At 37.6% G+C, this 15,487-nt stretch overlaps 1 protein-coding gene across 1 annotated transcript; it reads left to right on the top strand.

Annotated features, from left to right (window-relative positions):
• Window positions 1-3,746: 3,746 nt before the first annotated feature.
• On the top strand, window positions 3,747-11,896 carry LOC141392685 (carbonic anhydrase 3-like). The gene is made up of 3 exons (XM_073965567.1): window positions 3,747-3,854; window positions 11,009-11,620; window positions 11,813-11,896. The coding sequence occupies exons 1-3, from the start codon at window positions 3,747-3,749 to the stop codon at window positions 11,894-11,896; spliced, it is 804 nt and encodes a 267-aa protein (XP_073821668.1).
• Window positions 11,897-15,487: the final 3,591 nt, after the last annotated feature.

Below are 15,487 nucleotides of genomic sequence, written 5' to 3'. Positions count from 1 at the left end.
CCACCAGATATTTGTGGTTTGGCGTCGTCATCATTGATTTTGAATTCTGCACTATGGCCATTATTGGTAATGGTGAAGTTGCAGGGATTGTTGTAATTCTCATATACAATTTGTGGAAAACTTTTGCGGTAAGCCTAAGGGAAAGAATAAAGAAGGGAGTAGTATCGTATGTTTCACTAATAAAAAGCGCATCTCCTAACTCATCTATATGTACATATATATGTATGTATATAATGTTAAGAAACCGCACATAAACAGAAATATACCTCCTTGTTACTGATTCCGATGGGCGATTGACTACTGCCTGAACCACAAACGGGATACTCCACAGCCCATGCGTTCTGGTCGCTATGAGTCCATGCTATAGATAAGAAAATAAGTTTTGTTTAATAAAATAGTTTGTAATTTTAATTGATTTTCGACACTCTGTACTTACCATTTGTTCCGCAAATTAACAAAACTATAATCAAATACTTCTCCATCTTATATTATTTAGCACACAGAAGAGCAATCAGAATGGATAATGAATTCACTGTATTTCCACTTTTCGTTGAACAACAAAAATTCCCTACAAACAATTTGATTTTTAAAAGTTGCTTCCGAAGGATATCCTTTTCTCAAACTACTTGAGTTCAAAAAAATCCAAGACCAGTCCTTAAATGGGACTCAAACTTTAAAGAAAAACAAATTTAGAAAATCTTTCGAAATATCCTACAAATGCTTTTACTGAGAAAAAAAGAAACGTTTTTACTCGAATTGGTATGAGTTCTTAATGAAATTCTTCTTAAATCCCTGAAGGTACTAAGGAGACTTATTGCAATTCAATGAGTGCAGCTGGATTTATATAAGACCAATGCAGGTGTCACTTGCATTTTATCACCTTTAATGCTCAGGAAAGGAAATGTCGCTGAGGGGTTGTTGCCAAAGCTGTAAATGCTCTGTTATCATGTCTGGAAATCGAAACCTCACATCCAGTTCAAAAATAAGAAATACTCCCAAGGTCATGAAGCCAAACGACCAATAAACAAAAGAAATGTATCTATGAATGAATATTATCTCTGCCTTCTATTAGAAATGTTTAACACGCATTGGAAAATATTATCTTCTTCATGACAATCCAAATTATTAAATTAATTTATATTGTCAAATTAATTGCCTTTTAATGATAAGAGCTTTATCTGATTGACCGATCGATCGATTGATCGACCATAACCTAGCACTTTATAACGCTCTGCGTCTGGCCTCTTATCTGAAGTGATTTATAGGAAGGATGGAAGTTCTTTTTATCGGGGTTGTCAATCAATACAAAACATTGCTGCAGTGTTTATGGTATATTTTTTTATACAAATCTGCTGCACTGGATTTTTATTATTGGATATTGAAGTAATAATTTAATCATAAATATTGTAAGTCGCAGCCTACAAAAGTAAGAAAATTAAAAACAAATGTATTTTTATGGTCTGGGTGCAACAGCATATGATTTCTCAAGGGCATTTGATTCGATGGATCATCAGATTCTGATATCCCAACTAACACATTATGGAATTTAAGAAAAAATAAATAAAACTATTGAAAAGTTATATAGCGAACAGAAAACAATATTAATAAATCAACGGCATGAAAACTGATATTTGTATAGTGGAGCACTAACTACCGCAGAACAGCGTATTTGGTCTATTGATATTCACAGTTGATATAAATGACATATCTAATTTTAATCTATATGGGAAATTGATTATATACACATACGATAATCTGTATCCGCGTAACAAGTGAGCAAAGACTATAGTCGGAACGGGCCGACTATGTGATACCCTACGAAACTACAACTGTATCTAAGCTTTCTATATTTCTTTTAGAGAGATACTAAAGTTTTTACGTTGCACTATAGGTAATTTGCCCTGTCTTTGAGACAAAAATTAATAACAGCGGAATTAAAGGATTTTTTAACGTTTTAAATTATTTATGTGTAAAAGTGAGATAAAACAAAGATTTTTACAGATAAATTCGGATATAAGGAACAACGGTTATAAGCAACTACGTATATAACGAACAAAGCTATTTTTTCCAATCACATTTTCATTAGTTTTCTTATACACAACAAACTGATGAAAACGATCACGGTAGTAAGTAACACAAATTTTGTCCCCGCGAGTAGATTTTCCAACGAATTGTTACTACAGTTTTGATAATTTTTTGAATATACGCAAATAAAGACGAGTTTAGTACTCCTTTAAACCGTATCAATGATTAATATGTAATAGAGAGATAAAAGAAAGCTTACCGAATAATTTGTCGCCATTACTTATTTTACTTGCAATGAATTTGTAAACAACAATATTTTTACATTTATTATTTACTAGCGGACCCGGCGAACTTCGTCTCGCTATTAAGGAATAAAATTTCATACAAAAACTCAATTTTCGATTTTTCCAATTTTCCGACTTTTCCAGAAAGATTTTCCAAAATTTTCTTCCGTAAAGACCTTCTCCTCGAAAATACGAATAACTGACAAACAATTTTACAGAAATCGGCCTAGCCGTTCTCATTTTATGAATTACTATACATTTTTACACCATTTTTATATATATAGATTTCCTCAAACCAAACTTCCACAATTTTAAGACTTTTTATTGAGAAGTAACCTAATAAAATCTCATAAATATCAAAAAACGGGCAAAATCGGGTTTTGAAACCTAGTAATACCAATGCAGAAGACTTTCAGTAATGTGTTCTAGGTGGTAAAATCACGGCCAAACACGGCCAATTTAGTATAAGTCTACATGAAGTGAGTTTAAGAAAAGTAAAATATTTATTTCTGACTTTTTGTGTTTTTTGGTCGCTACCCAAAATGTTTAAGCTATATTATATATTAAATAAATTCCTCTCGCAATTGCCAATCTATTCCATTTTACATATTTGGTTTATTATATTTGGTTTATTTTTCCGCGGTTTTAAATACATTGAAATATGCCTTACAATATGTATTTGTTTAGTTCTTCTTCGAAATTCTCACTTTGACTGCAATTTAAACCTCGATAATGACGCTGTTTTGAAAAATATCGTTCATATTAATAAATTTTGACATGTTCTCTTTTCAATGCCAACTACAAAATTACTATTATTAAAAGTTGCAAAATCGACTTTTTGCCTCAAAAACAGGGCAAATTACCTATAGTGCATAGTGGGAAATGAAAAACGGAACCTCTAAAACGCTAAAAAGACTAAAATTATAAAATTTCGACCCCGCTGCATAGTGAACCGACACAACCCGAAAGCTAGACATCGGTAAGCTCCAATCGCAGCAGATAGCCACAGCCTCTTCCACTCAACCTAATTGCTAAATCGAAGCACTCCTCTTCCCTCTTCATCAAAATGGCAAGGTATTGCCCACTCCATGCGAACAGCTGCAAAATCCATACCTGGATACCAGAGACTTCCACCAAAGAATGCATGGTATGATCAGGAGTGTCGTGCTGGTATCGAAGAGAAAAATGCGGCATATTGGGCTACTCTACAATCAGTAGCAACGCGTATCGCACGAGAGTGGAGAAAAGGAGAAACGATTTTTCCGCAGGAAAAATACAGAAATGGAAAAGCGGGAGTGTGAAAAATCGAGATGTAGCAGTCAGAAGAAGTTCGAAATTTTACCAAAGAATCAAACATCTACTGCTGGCTTTGGTACAGGCACATCATCCTGTAGAGATCAGCAAGGTAATTTGGTAACTGATATAGGTACTGTGGATATGGAAAGAGCATTTTTGTTTGTATCCAATACCGGCGAAGTCAACGAAGATACCACTGATCCAATTCCAGAAAATGGTATTGAAAGTATACTGCCCGGACAAGATGAGGTAAAGACAGCAATAAACCGGCCGAAGAATAATAAGGCAGCAGGAGCCGATGGCTTACTAGCCGAACTGTTCAAAACCGGAGGCGACATGCTGATAAGGTGTATGCATCAGCCAGTTAGCACCATCTGGCAGGATGAACGCGTACCCGACTATTGGAAAATTATTATCCTGTGCCCTCCCCACAAGAAAGGAAATAAGATTGTATGCTCTAAATATAGCGGCATAAGTCTTCTCCCTCTTGGCTACAAGAGCGTGTCGGGGATATTGTGCGAACGACTAAATCCTATGTTCAACGAAATAATAGTTCATATTAATGCGGTTTTAGACCTGGCAAACCAGATATCTACCCTGCGGCAAATCCTGGGAAAGACCCCAGCGATGCAGATCGACACATACCACACATTGTAAAGCAGCCTTCGACAGCCCCCTACGGCCAAGGGTATTCCAAGCCATGTCTGAATTTGGTGTCCCCGCAAAGGTCACTCGGTTTTGTAGAACGTCTTTAACAGATACCTGTTCCTCAGTAAAAATAGAAAAGAACCTCTCCGAACAGTTTAGTACTAAAAGAGGTTTCAGCCTTTTGTGTGATCTCTTCAACATCGTGTTTGAAAAGGTTATATGAGATGCAAACGAAATGACACAATTTGCACAATAGTCACATGTTCCTTGCTTATGTTGATGATATAGACATCAGTAAAAGAAGCAACTGATACCTTTAAGAAGGTCGAAGGAGAATCTACTAAAGTGGGTCTGGCGGTTAACGGCAAGAAAACCAAGTTAATGGTGTCGACGCGCAATGCGTCCATAGAGCTCTGCCCAACTTTAGAAGTTGGCCCCTATAATCTTGAGGTAGTAAAAGGCTTCGTCTACCTCGGCACTGCCATAAACACAACAAACAACATCAGTTGTGAAATAAAAAGAAGAGTTGTATTGGCCAACAGATGCTACTTTGACTTATGTAAGTATTTAAAAAACAAAGCCACATCGCGTCAAACAAATATAACGCTATAGAAAACTCTGATACTACCCGTGTTGACGTATGGTTCCGAAGCCTGGGTAGTTGTGCAAACAGACAAAGCAGTGCTTGGTGTGTTTGAGAGAAGAATTCCTCAAGAAGTCTATGGACCAATCTGCGTTGACGGTGAATATCGACGTCGTATGAACCACGAGCTGTATCTACTACATATCAATATAGATAAACGTATAGAGATGCAACGATTGCTTTGGCTAGGCCATGTCATAAGAATGAGCGAAGATGGACCGGCTAAAAAGACGTATAATACGGGCCAGATGGCGTTACACGCAGAGCTGAAAGGCCAGTGTCAAATTTTTCAAACACCTGGCCAAAAATTAAAATAAAATGTATCAATTTACACTAAATAGGGTCAAATATTGTTTATAGGATCCCACTGCGTGTAATTATAAAAATATACACGTTTCTTGTTTAACAAGTGGGTATAAAAGCAGGTCAAAGTGACCCTATTTGTATTTTTTGTTGTTGTTTATAAAACTATGATAATATCCAAAATAAACGACGGTTTCTAAATATTTTTTTTGTAATTGTAATGATGCGCATTTCTTAATAATTGATGTCCATACTTGTTGATTTGTTTCTAGGTCAATTTTCACAATAATTTATGAAAAGAGTTGTGATTAAGATCGAGTTGGGCTGTGTACCTTATCTTTTCATAAAAAGGGAAGAGTTTTTTACCAATTTCCATCGAAACGTCCTGCACATATTAGCACTTTTGCTTTGCTTTGGTCCGTTTAGTTCAAATCTGGTAACTCATTTTCCACACAGTTGCAGTTGACCAATCGAACTGAAACCTTGCACACTTTTCAGATTTGGATGACAATACATGAATGTAGGCCTAATTTTTCCTACAGCCCCCATATAGCGGTACCACCCGATTTCAGGTATTTTGGGCATTTTATCTTCATTTTTGCCCGAATTAGCTGTCATTTGGCATTTCCAATGATACAGACATTTCCTTACCAAGAATTTTAAACATATGTCCAGGTTTTGCTATAGCCTCCTTATAGCGGTACCAACCGATTTCAAGTATTGTGAGGATTTTATCTTCATTTTGAGGCCGAATTGGCTGTAACTTGGCATTTGGAGGTCCCAATGGTACAGAAACTTCTCCACCAAAAATTGTTGACATAGGTCCAGGTTTTGGTATACCCCCATATAGTGGTACCACCCTATTTCAAGTGTTTTAAGGATTTTATCTTCATTTTTAGCCAGAATTGGCTGTAATTTGGCATTTGGAGTCCCCATTGGTACAGAAACTTCCTCACCAAAAATTATGGGCATAAGTCCAGTTTTTGGTATAGCCTTTACATAACGATACTACATTATTACTACATATTTTTGTTCTCAGTGATCAAAAAAATGTATTTACTAAAAAGTTAAAAATAAAATATAATTAGAAAAATTAAGTTTCAGTGTTTTATTTAGAAATGCACTTAAAACTAGGAAATTATTTGTCGCTTAGCCTCAATAAATATATTCGTTCTCATGATGGAATCTCTCAAATAAAATGCTTGCATTTAAATTATAAATGAGAGATTCCATCATGAGAAAGAATATATTTATTGAGGCTAAGCGACAAATTATTTCCTAGTTTTAAGTGCATTTCTAAATAAAACACTGAAACTTAATGTTTTTAAATTATATTTTATTATGTAATAATTTGTCTTGCAGATATACACATATTTTCCTTGAATCAGTATGTGAGAATATAGCACTGGGTAATTTCCTGGCGTTTAGGTAAAATTTAGAAAAATTGTATGGCGAACAAATTTCTAAAATATTTTGATCTGATACGATCACATTTTATAGGGGATTTTAAAGATTTGTGGAAAAAGTGGCCAAAAATACCCTTTTTATGACTAGCACGAAGGTTAATTTTTTGTACCCTCAGCATTTATGGTAACGAGGGTATATACACTTTCATACGGGCAAAATGTGCCTCATTAGACCCCAAGTATGTTTGGACGAAATGTGTTTCAGACAATTTGGAGTTGATTTAGCAATGTCCGTCCGTCCGTCTATCTGTCTGTCTGGCTGGCTGGAGCGCACGATAACTCTTGAACGGATCAACCGATTCGGCTTTCGCCAAAATTTGGCTTTCGTAATATTTTGTCCAAACGTAGATTAAGTTCGAAGATGGGTTATATCGGTCCACTCCTTCCGGTTCCTCCCCCACAAAAGTTCAAAAATGTTCAGAAAAATTGTGTGCACGATAATTCTTGATGGGAGTGACCGATTTGGTCCATACTTTACACATCCTAAAATATCTACCTGATATAGATCAGGTTTGAATATGGACTATATTTGTCCACACAAAATTTTGGATAAATTCCGTTAAAGAGAAGCTCTCGAATCACTTTGATTTTTGTTGAAGCAACTTGCATTCGCTGCCTCAACTACGACATAAAAGTTTTTTTCAGGGGCGAGTCCATACTTCTTGAGATAACAGCCCGACTGTTGTAAAACCCCCTTATGGCACCATATGCACTCGTCCACACTTTGGATATTGTAACATTTTTTCGAATATTAGATGAAATCCTAAGGTGGTGCTTATAGGTACCTCCCCCACAAAAGTTCGAAAATATTCGCTAAAATGTTACGCGCGATTTCTCATAGACGTAGCAACCAATTTGGTCCAAACTTTGGATCTCTCTAATATTGTCGAGATTTAGTTTGTGATCAAATTTGGGCCCTATCTGTCCAATCCTGGTGGTACAAATGTTCAACATTTTTGTGTGGTTAAGGGTATGTTCGAGGATCCTTTGGACATTTTTACCGAAGGTTTTCCTAGTGGCCCTGTTTACAGCGATATTATGTTTTTCGTAGGCTAGTCTGATAAAAAAAGCAATATCTATCGTTATCCCCGCAAATTTTTGAGCTTTAATCCTATCCATACTTTTGTCGGTTCATACGCCCAAAATTTTGAAAACCGATATGGCATATATTCGAATTTAAACTATGTTTGGACAAAATATGACGAAGGCCAAATTTTGGACCGAATCGGCAGATCCGTTCGAGAGTTATCTTGCGCTCCATCCACTGCACACGGTGTCATAGGGGCTTTTTGCATCTTTCAAGCTAATTTCTCGGGAAGTATGGACTTGTCCCTTATGAAACTTTTACCGTCGTATTGGGGGCAATTAATACAAGTTGTTGCAACAAAAACCAAAGCGATTCGGGAGCAGGCCCTAATCTGAACTTATCCGAAATTTTGTGTGGCAGGTACCCGAAGGAGTGGACCGATTGAATCCATATTAGAACCTCATCTAAGTCTAGTAGATATTTCACGATGTGCAAAGTATGGATCAAATCGGATACTTCCTTCAAGAGTTATCGTGCGCACAAATTTTCCGAACACTTTCGAACTTTTGTGGGGGAGGTACCGGAAGGAGTGGACCGATATAGCCCATCTTTGAACTTAAACTAAGTTTGGACAAAATATTGCGAAAGCCAAATTTTGGACCAAATCGGTTGATCCGTTAGAAAGTTATAGTGCGCACCAGCCAGCCAGACAGACAGACGGACGGACATTGCTAAATCGACTCCAAATTGTCTGAAACACATTTCGTCCAAACATACCATTATTTCGATTAGGCACATTTTGCCCGTATGAAAGTGTATACACCCTCGTTAGCATAAATGCTGAGGGTATAAAAATTGTGAAATTGGGACCAAATACGGTAGGTATAGCTCCACTATACAAATATCACTTTTCATGCAGTTGATTTCTACATATTGTTTTCTGTTCGCTATATACTTACTTACTTACTTAGCTGGCCCATTACAGAACATTTGTTCTATAGGCCGAACTAAGAATAGATCTCCAATTCCTCTCTATTTGTTGCTTTGCACTCTGGAATACCGCGCCTTTTCATCTCATCATCCACTTGTTTGCGCCATCTATTCCTTGGCCTGCCAATTCTGCGTGCACCGCCATGTGGCATGTATTCATACGCCTTTTTAGCGGGTTCATCATCGCTCATTCTTATGATATGGCCTAGCCAACGCAATCGCTGCATCTGGATACGTTTAACTATATTGATGTCTTTGTATAGCAGATACAGCTCGTGGTTCATGCGACGTCGATATTCACCGTCAACGCAGATTGGTCCGTAGATCTTTCGAAGAATTTTTCTCTCAAACACACCAAGCACTGCCATGTCTGCTTGCGCAAGTACCCAGGCTTCGGAGCCATACATCAGCACGGGTAGTATCAGTGTTTTGTAGAGCGTTATTTTTGTTTGACGAGATGTGGCTTTGTTTTTAAACTGCTTACTTAAACCAAAGTAGCATCTGTTGGCCAATACAATTCTTCTTTTTATTTCACAATGTCGTTTGTTGTGTTTACGGAGGTGCCGAGGTAGACGAAGTCTTTTACTACCTCAATATTATAGGAACCAACTTCCACAGTCGGTCCGAGCTCAATGGACGCATTGCGCGTCGACACCATCAACTTGGTCTTCTCACCGTTTACCGCCAGACCCACTTTAGCAGATTCTCCTTCGACCTTTATAAAGGTATCAGTTACTTCTTTTACTGATCGGCCCATGATGTCTATATCATCAGCATAAGCAAGTAACATGTGACTATTGGTGTAGATTGTGCCACTTCTTTTGATGTTTGCCTCTCGTATAACCTTCTCTAGCAGGATGTTGAAGAGGTCACACGAAAGGCTGTCTCCTTGTCTGTCGCTATATAACTTGTCAATAGTTTTAACTTTTATCCTTGAATTCCATAATGTGTCAGTTTGGATAGTAGAATCCGATAATCCATCGATTCAAATGCCCTTGAGAAATTGTGTGGTGTTGCACCCAGGCCACCAAAATAAATTTGTTTTTCATTTTCTTACTTTTGTGGGCTGCGACTTACAATATTTATGATTAAATTATTACTTCAATATCCAATAATAAAAATCCAGTACAGTAGCTTTTTATAAAAAAAAAAAAAAAATAAACCATAAACACCTCAGCAATGTTTTGAACTGATTGACAACCCCGATAAAAAGAACTTCCCTCCTTCCTATAAATCACTTCAGATAAGAGGCCAGACGCAGAGCGTTATAAAGTGGTAGGTTATGGTCGATCGATCGATCGTTCAATCTGATAAAGCTCTTATAATCAAAAGGCAATTAATTTGACAATATAAATTAATTTAATAATTGTCATGAAGAAGATAATATTTTCCAATGCGTGTTAAACATTTCAAATAGAAAGCAGAGAAAAATATTCATTCATAGATTCATTTCTTTTGTTTGTTGGTCGTTTGGCTTTATGAACTTGGGGGGTATTTTTTTATTTTTGAACTGGATGACCGGTTTCGATTTCCAAACAAGATAACAGAGCATTTACAGCTTTGGCAAAAAACCCTCAGCGACATTTCCTTTCTTGAGTATTGCAGGTGATAAAATGCATGTGGCACCGGCATTGGTCTTATATAAATCGGGCTGCACTCATTGAATTGCAATAAGTCTCCTTAGTACCTTCAGGGATTTAAGAAGAATTTCATTAAAAACTCATACCAATTCGAGTAAAAACGTTTCTTTTTTCCTCAGTAAAAGCACTTGAAGGATATTCCGAAAGATTTCTAAATTTGTTTTTCTTTAAATCTTGAGTCCAGTTTAAGAACTGGTGTTGGATTTTTCTGAACTCAAAGAGTTTGAGAAGAGCATAGCCTTCGGTCGCAACTGTTAAAAATCTAAGCATTTGAAGGAAATTTTTGTTGTTGAAAGAAAAGTGGAAATACAGTGAATTCATAATCCATTCCATATAAGATGGAGAAGTTTTTGATTGTTGTTTTGTTAATTTGCGGAACAAATGGTAAGTAAGATGTCGAAAATCAATTAAAATTAAAAACTGTTTTAATAAACAAAACTTATTTTCTTATCTATAGCATGGACACATAGCGACCAGAATGCATGGGCTGTGGAGTATCCCGTTTGTGGTTCCGGCAGCAGTCAATCGCCCATCGGAATCAGTAGCAAGGAGATATATTTCTGTTTGACTGCGGTTTCTTATCATTATTTATACATATATGTATATGTATATATAGATGAGTTAGGAGATGCGCAATTCCTTAGCAAAACATACGATACTACTCATTTTTTTATTCTTTCTATTAGGCTTACCGCAAAAAATTTCCACAAATTGTATATGAGAATTACAACAATCCCAGCAACTTCACCATTACCAATAATGGCCAAAGTGCAGAATTCAAAATCAATGATGATTGCGCCAGACCACAAATATCTGGTGGACCATTACCAAAGGGTACAACATATCAATTTGAAAGTGGCCACTTTCATTGGGGTTCAGATGATAGCTTGGGATCGGAGCATGTTATCGATGGTCAACGTTATTCTTTAGAGTTACATCTGGTACATTCCAACACGAACTATAATGACCTGGAGGAAGCTTTAAATCATCGTGATGGTGTGGCAGTTCTGACAATATTCTATCAAGCTAATCCCGTGCAAAATCTAAACGGATTACAAGATGTTAGTGACGCCCTGTCCCGCATACGAGAATACGACTCATCAACAGAAATTACAAATTTTCAATTATCCGGTCTTTTTGGTTCAAAACGTAATTTCTATTATAGTTATTTGGGATCGTTGACAACACCTCCGTGTTCGGAGGCTGTTAATTTTATAATCTTCCCTACACCCGTTGATGTGAATCCTCGGCAATTAGAACCGTTCCGTTTGCTTTTGGATGCAAATGGTGATCAATTGGTGAATAATTTTCGATTATTGCAAAATAATAATGGTAGGACAATATATTCAAATCGTCCATCAAAAATGGTGAAAGGGAATTAGTGAAGACACGTAATTCAAATATGGAATGTAAAGATATGAATGTTGATGAAAAGATTCCAGAATGGAAATGATTCACTATAATAAATAATAATACTGTATTATGCTTAGCTATACTGTATACGTGTATTTTCAATAAAAAAATCAATTACCAAAGAACTTGAAGTCTTCAATATGAACTGGGTGCCACCGTAGTGCAATAGTAAGCACACCCGCGGTTTCGATTTCCGAAATATCTGAAATTTGTTAATTGGTCCTTTTTGGGGCCACAAAACCGGACCGGAACCTTCCTATTTTCGGTATTTTGAAGGTTTTAGCCGCATTATCCTACATGAAGTTGTAAAATTCGGTATAAAGGACCACGTCTTGATATACATAGCTCCCATAGACCGGTACCTCCCGATTTTTGGTATATTGAATGTTTTGGCCACATTATATTACCAAAATGGCCGACCTTTGGTATTATGTCTTCCCTGAGGCTACAAAACTTTTCCCCAGAATTTTGTTTGTATTGGTCCATGTTTTTATAGAGCCCCCATTGAATGATCATGTGCTGCTCGTTAACATATAAGAACCATAACGATTTGGCATACATTTTACGAGCGCTTTAAAAAACATATGATCGTGGTTCTGTCCATGACGTTAAAAAAACGAAATAACCTCTCAGAACAGTTTACTACCACAGAAGGAGACGCTTGTAGCGTGATCTGTTCAACATACTGTTGGAAAAGGCTCTTACGACCTACGAAAGTCAAAATAAATGGAACAATATATACAAACAGTCACATATTACTTTCTTATGCCGACGACATTGATATCATGGGTCGATCGCTAAAAGAAGTAACTGATACTTTTGAAAAAGTTGAAAGAGAAGTCGGTCTGGCAGTAAACGGCGATCAATCCAAGATGATGGTATCGACGCGTAATTCGATCACAGATCATGCACCAACTGTGAAATTTGATCCGTACCTACGATTTTGAAATAGTAAAAGAAAGTCCAGTATGGCATCGTCATAAGCACAACAAACAACATCATTTGTGAAATAGGAAGAAGAATAGTGTTGGCCAAACGATGCTACTTGTGGATAAGTAAGCAGGTTAAGAATAAAGTCATATCTCGTCAAACAGAACTAAGGGCCTATTGTTCCGAAGCATGGGTACATGCGCAAGAAGATAAGGCAGTGATTCATGTGTTATAAAGGAAAATTCTATTGGGCCAATTTGGTTAACGGCGAATATCAACGTCTTATCAACCACGAGCTGTATCGTCTATACAACGGCATCAGTATATATACAAGGTGGCGCAAAAGTAATCCTCCTATCAGAAAATGCTATAATTTTAGAGATTGGCCCCTAATGTCAGTTCTGTTTTGATATTTGTGTAGTAAACACATGCGAAATACACATTGATAAACAATGTTACGCTACACTGCTCCAGAACGCGGAATATTGGTGACTTTTTATTTGACCAATAATCGGTCGGTGACTTTGGCACAACGTGAATTTCGTCGCAGACGTTTAGCCGCTCGCTTCGAAGAGACTGGCACAACACGAGATGCTGCCAGGCATGGCAGATCCCGGAGTATCCGTTCTGCAGAGAATATTGCTGCTGTAGCCGAGGATGTCACGGAAGCGCCTTCGACATAGACCAGACGACGTGCCACGCAAATGGGTATCAGTTGACGGTCTTTACAGCGAATTTTGGTACGATATTTGAAGATGTTTCCGTACAAAGTCCAGACGGAGCATCAGCTGTTAAACGCTTACCGCCAATCGCGTCTAACATACGAGCAATCCATCCTTAATCACCACCATGAGGAAGATGATTTTTCATCAAAAATAATCATGAGTGATGAGGCGCTCCAGACTTTTTTTTTTGTGGGGCTTTTTGAAGTCGCGGGTTTATGTCAACAAGCCTCAGAATCTTTCATCTCTTAAAGACAATATCCGACAAGAATGTGAGGACCTATCGCCGGAAGTTTTTGCCAAAGTGATGTAAAATGCCATAAAAAGGGTTCAACTGACAATAAACTGTGGCGGCGGCCATTTATCTGATATCATATTCTCGACTTGATGTAAAAAAAATAAAAGACCAAATAAAAATAATCCACAAGAAAAATCAAAGTTTTTCATTTTTTTTTTAAATTACAGCCAAAAAACTTCGGAAGATTACTTTTGCGCCACCTTGTAAAAGTATCGGGTTGCAACTATTGAGTTGGCTACGCCACGTCTTGAGAATGAGCGATTATGACCCCACTAAAAAGGAATAAATGCGGGCTTCATGGTGGTACTCACAGAACTGGAAGGCCAATGCGCAGATGGAGTCAGTAAGTGGAAGACGAAATCAGAATTGGCGACGATATACCGAATTGGCGACTATAAAGCAACAAATAGAGTGGAATGGAGATCTTTCTTACTGCGGCTTATGGAAGAAATGTTCTGTAGATGACCAGCTAAATAAGTAGATAGGGGAGTTGATATTTGGTTTTTTTAGTGAATAGCACCATTTCCGTTTGTCTCCGTATTCACCCCAGTCAATTCATGTAGCCCGTTGATTTCAGGGCTCCCTTTTTAATGACAATTAGCACTGACGGAAACAAACCAGAAACGAGTATTACCTCATCGTCCTCAAAAGTCACCATCTTAATCCAAATGTGGTCCAGTTTGCTCAGGGTTTCGTTAATGACAAGGAGACAAAGCGGAGGCGAGATCACCCCTCCCTGTGGTGTTCCTCGTTTTACGTGCTTTGACCAGATCTCCGATTTACTCGCGAGTGAAAATTTGGGTGGAGGTGGTAATCTTTTTTGCGTGCATTTTTTTGGTTTGATTGGGGCAAGTTTCTTTGGGGGTTGGGTAAGTTTTTGTTTAGCGGTGCGGATGTGGCAAGTTGCCCCCTCAACTTGTTCATTCGCTAGTGGAATTCGAGCGAGCATTCGGAGCTCTGGTTTGACAGCTGTTTTCTTTGATTTGGTATTTCCTAGTGTGGCCTTAATGACTCTAATTTGCAGCATGGTGGTTATCCAGCTACTGCTGAGGTGCTAACGTTTTTGCAGACACCTTCTGTATCCAGAAATGCGGCTAAGGCGTATTTTTGTGCTTCAGGCACTTCGCAATAGTCCTAGCGACTTCCTGTTGAGCTGTGTCTGTCGATGGTACTTTAAGATAGCCATGTTGAATAGAAGCTATCTCGTGTGAATTTTCCATCTATTCTCGAATATACATGTCGATGAATCTATCCGGAGGCCTAAAGGCCTCGGTACATAAACGGCTGACTTTCTTGCCTAAGTCATTTAAGATAAAACAACACCTAGATCCAATATGTAGTTCGAATTTGGCTCGAATGAATTTTCTATCTGAAATGACTTTAGCAAGAAAGTCAGCCGTCCATGTACCGAGGGCTTTAAAGTCTTTAGGATTTTCGTGTTTTGGGGATGAAGACAACTTTAGCCTACCTCCTACTCATTGCTACATAGTTATTTCCTGTTATCCTTCTTGTTGCAATTTTGTGTATAATTCCATCCGGCCCCGGAGATTTGTAGGGAGATAAGCTATGATGAAGCTATGCTGTCCAATTATCTGCTAAGATTTGTCGTCTAGAGTGCAATCAATAACCTCCTTGCACCCCTAAAGTTATCCTAGAATTAAAATAACAAGTAAGAACGGCGTTAAGTTCGGCCGGGCCGAACAACGAGTTGTATTAATGTAAAGTGGAACAATTACTTTCCTTTCGTTTATGAAGAAGACTAAATGCCAAATTTCAGCAATTTCAAAATACCGAAAGTCGGA

This window comes from Musca autumnalis, unplaced genomic scaffold (assembly GCF_047663935.1).
Source record: "Musca autumnalis isolate F117 unplaced genomic scaffold, ASM4766393v1 scaffold_1, whole genome shotgun sequence".
NCBI lineage: Eukaryota > Metazoa > Arthropoda > Insecta > Diptera > Muscidae > Musca > Musca autumnalis.
The sequence above is the reverse complement of the archived record's forward strand: the minus strand, read 5'-3'. Positions and strand labels throughout refer to the sequence as shown.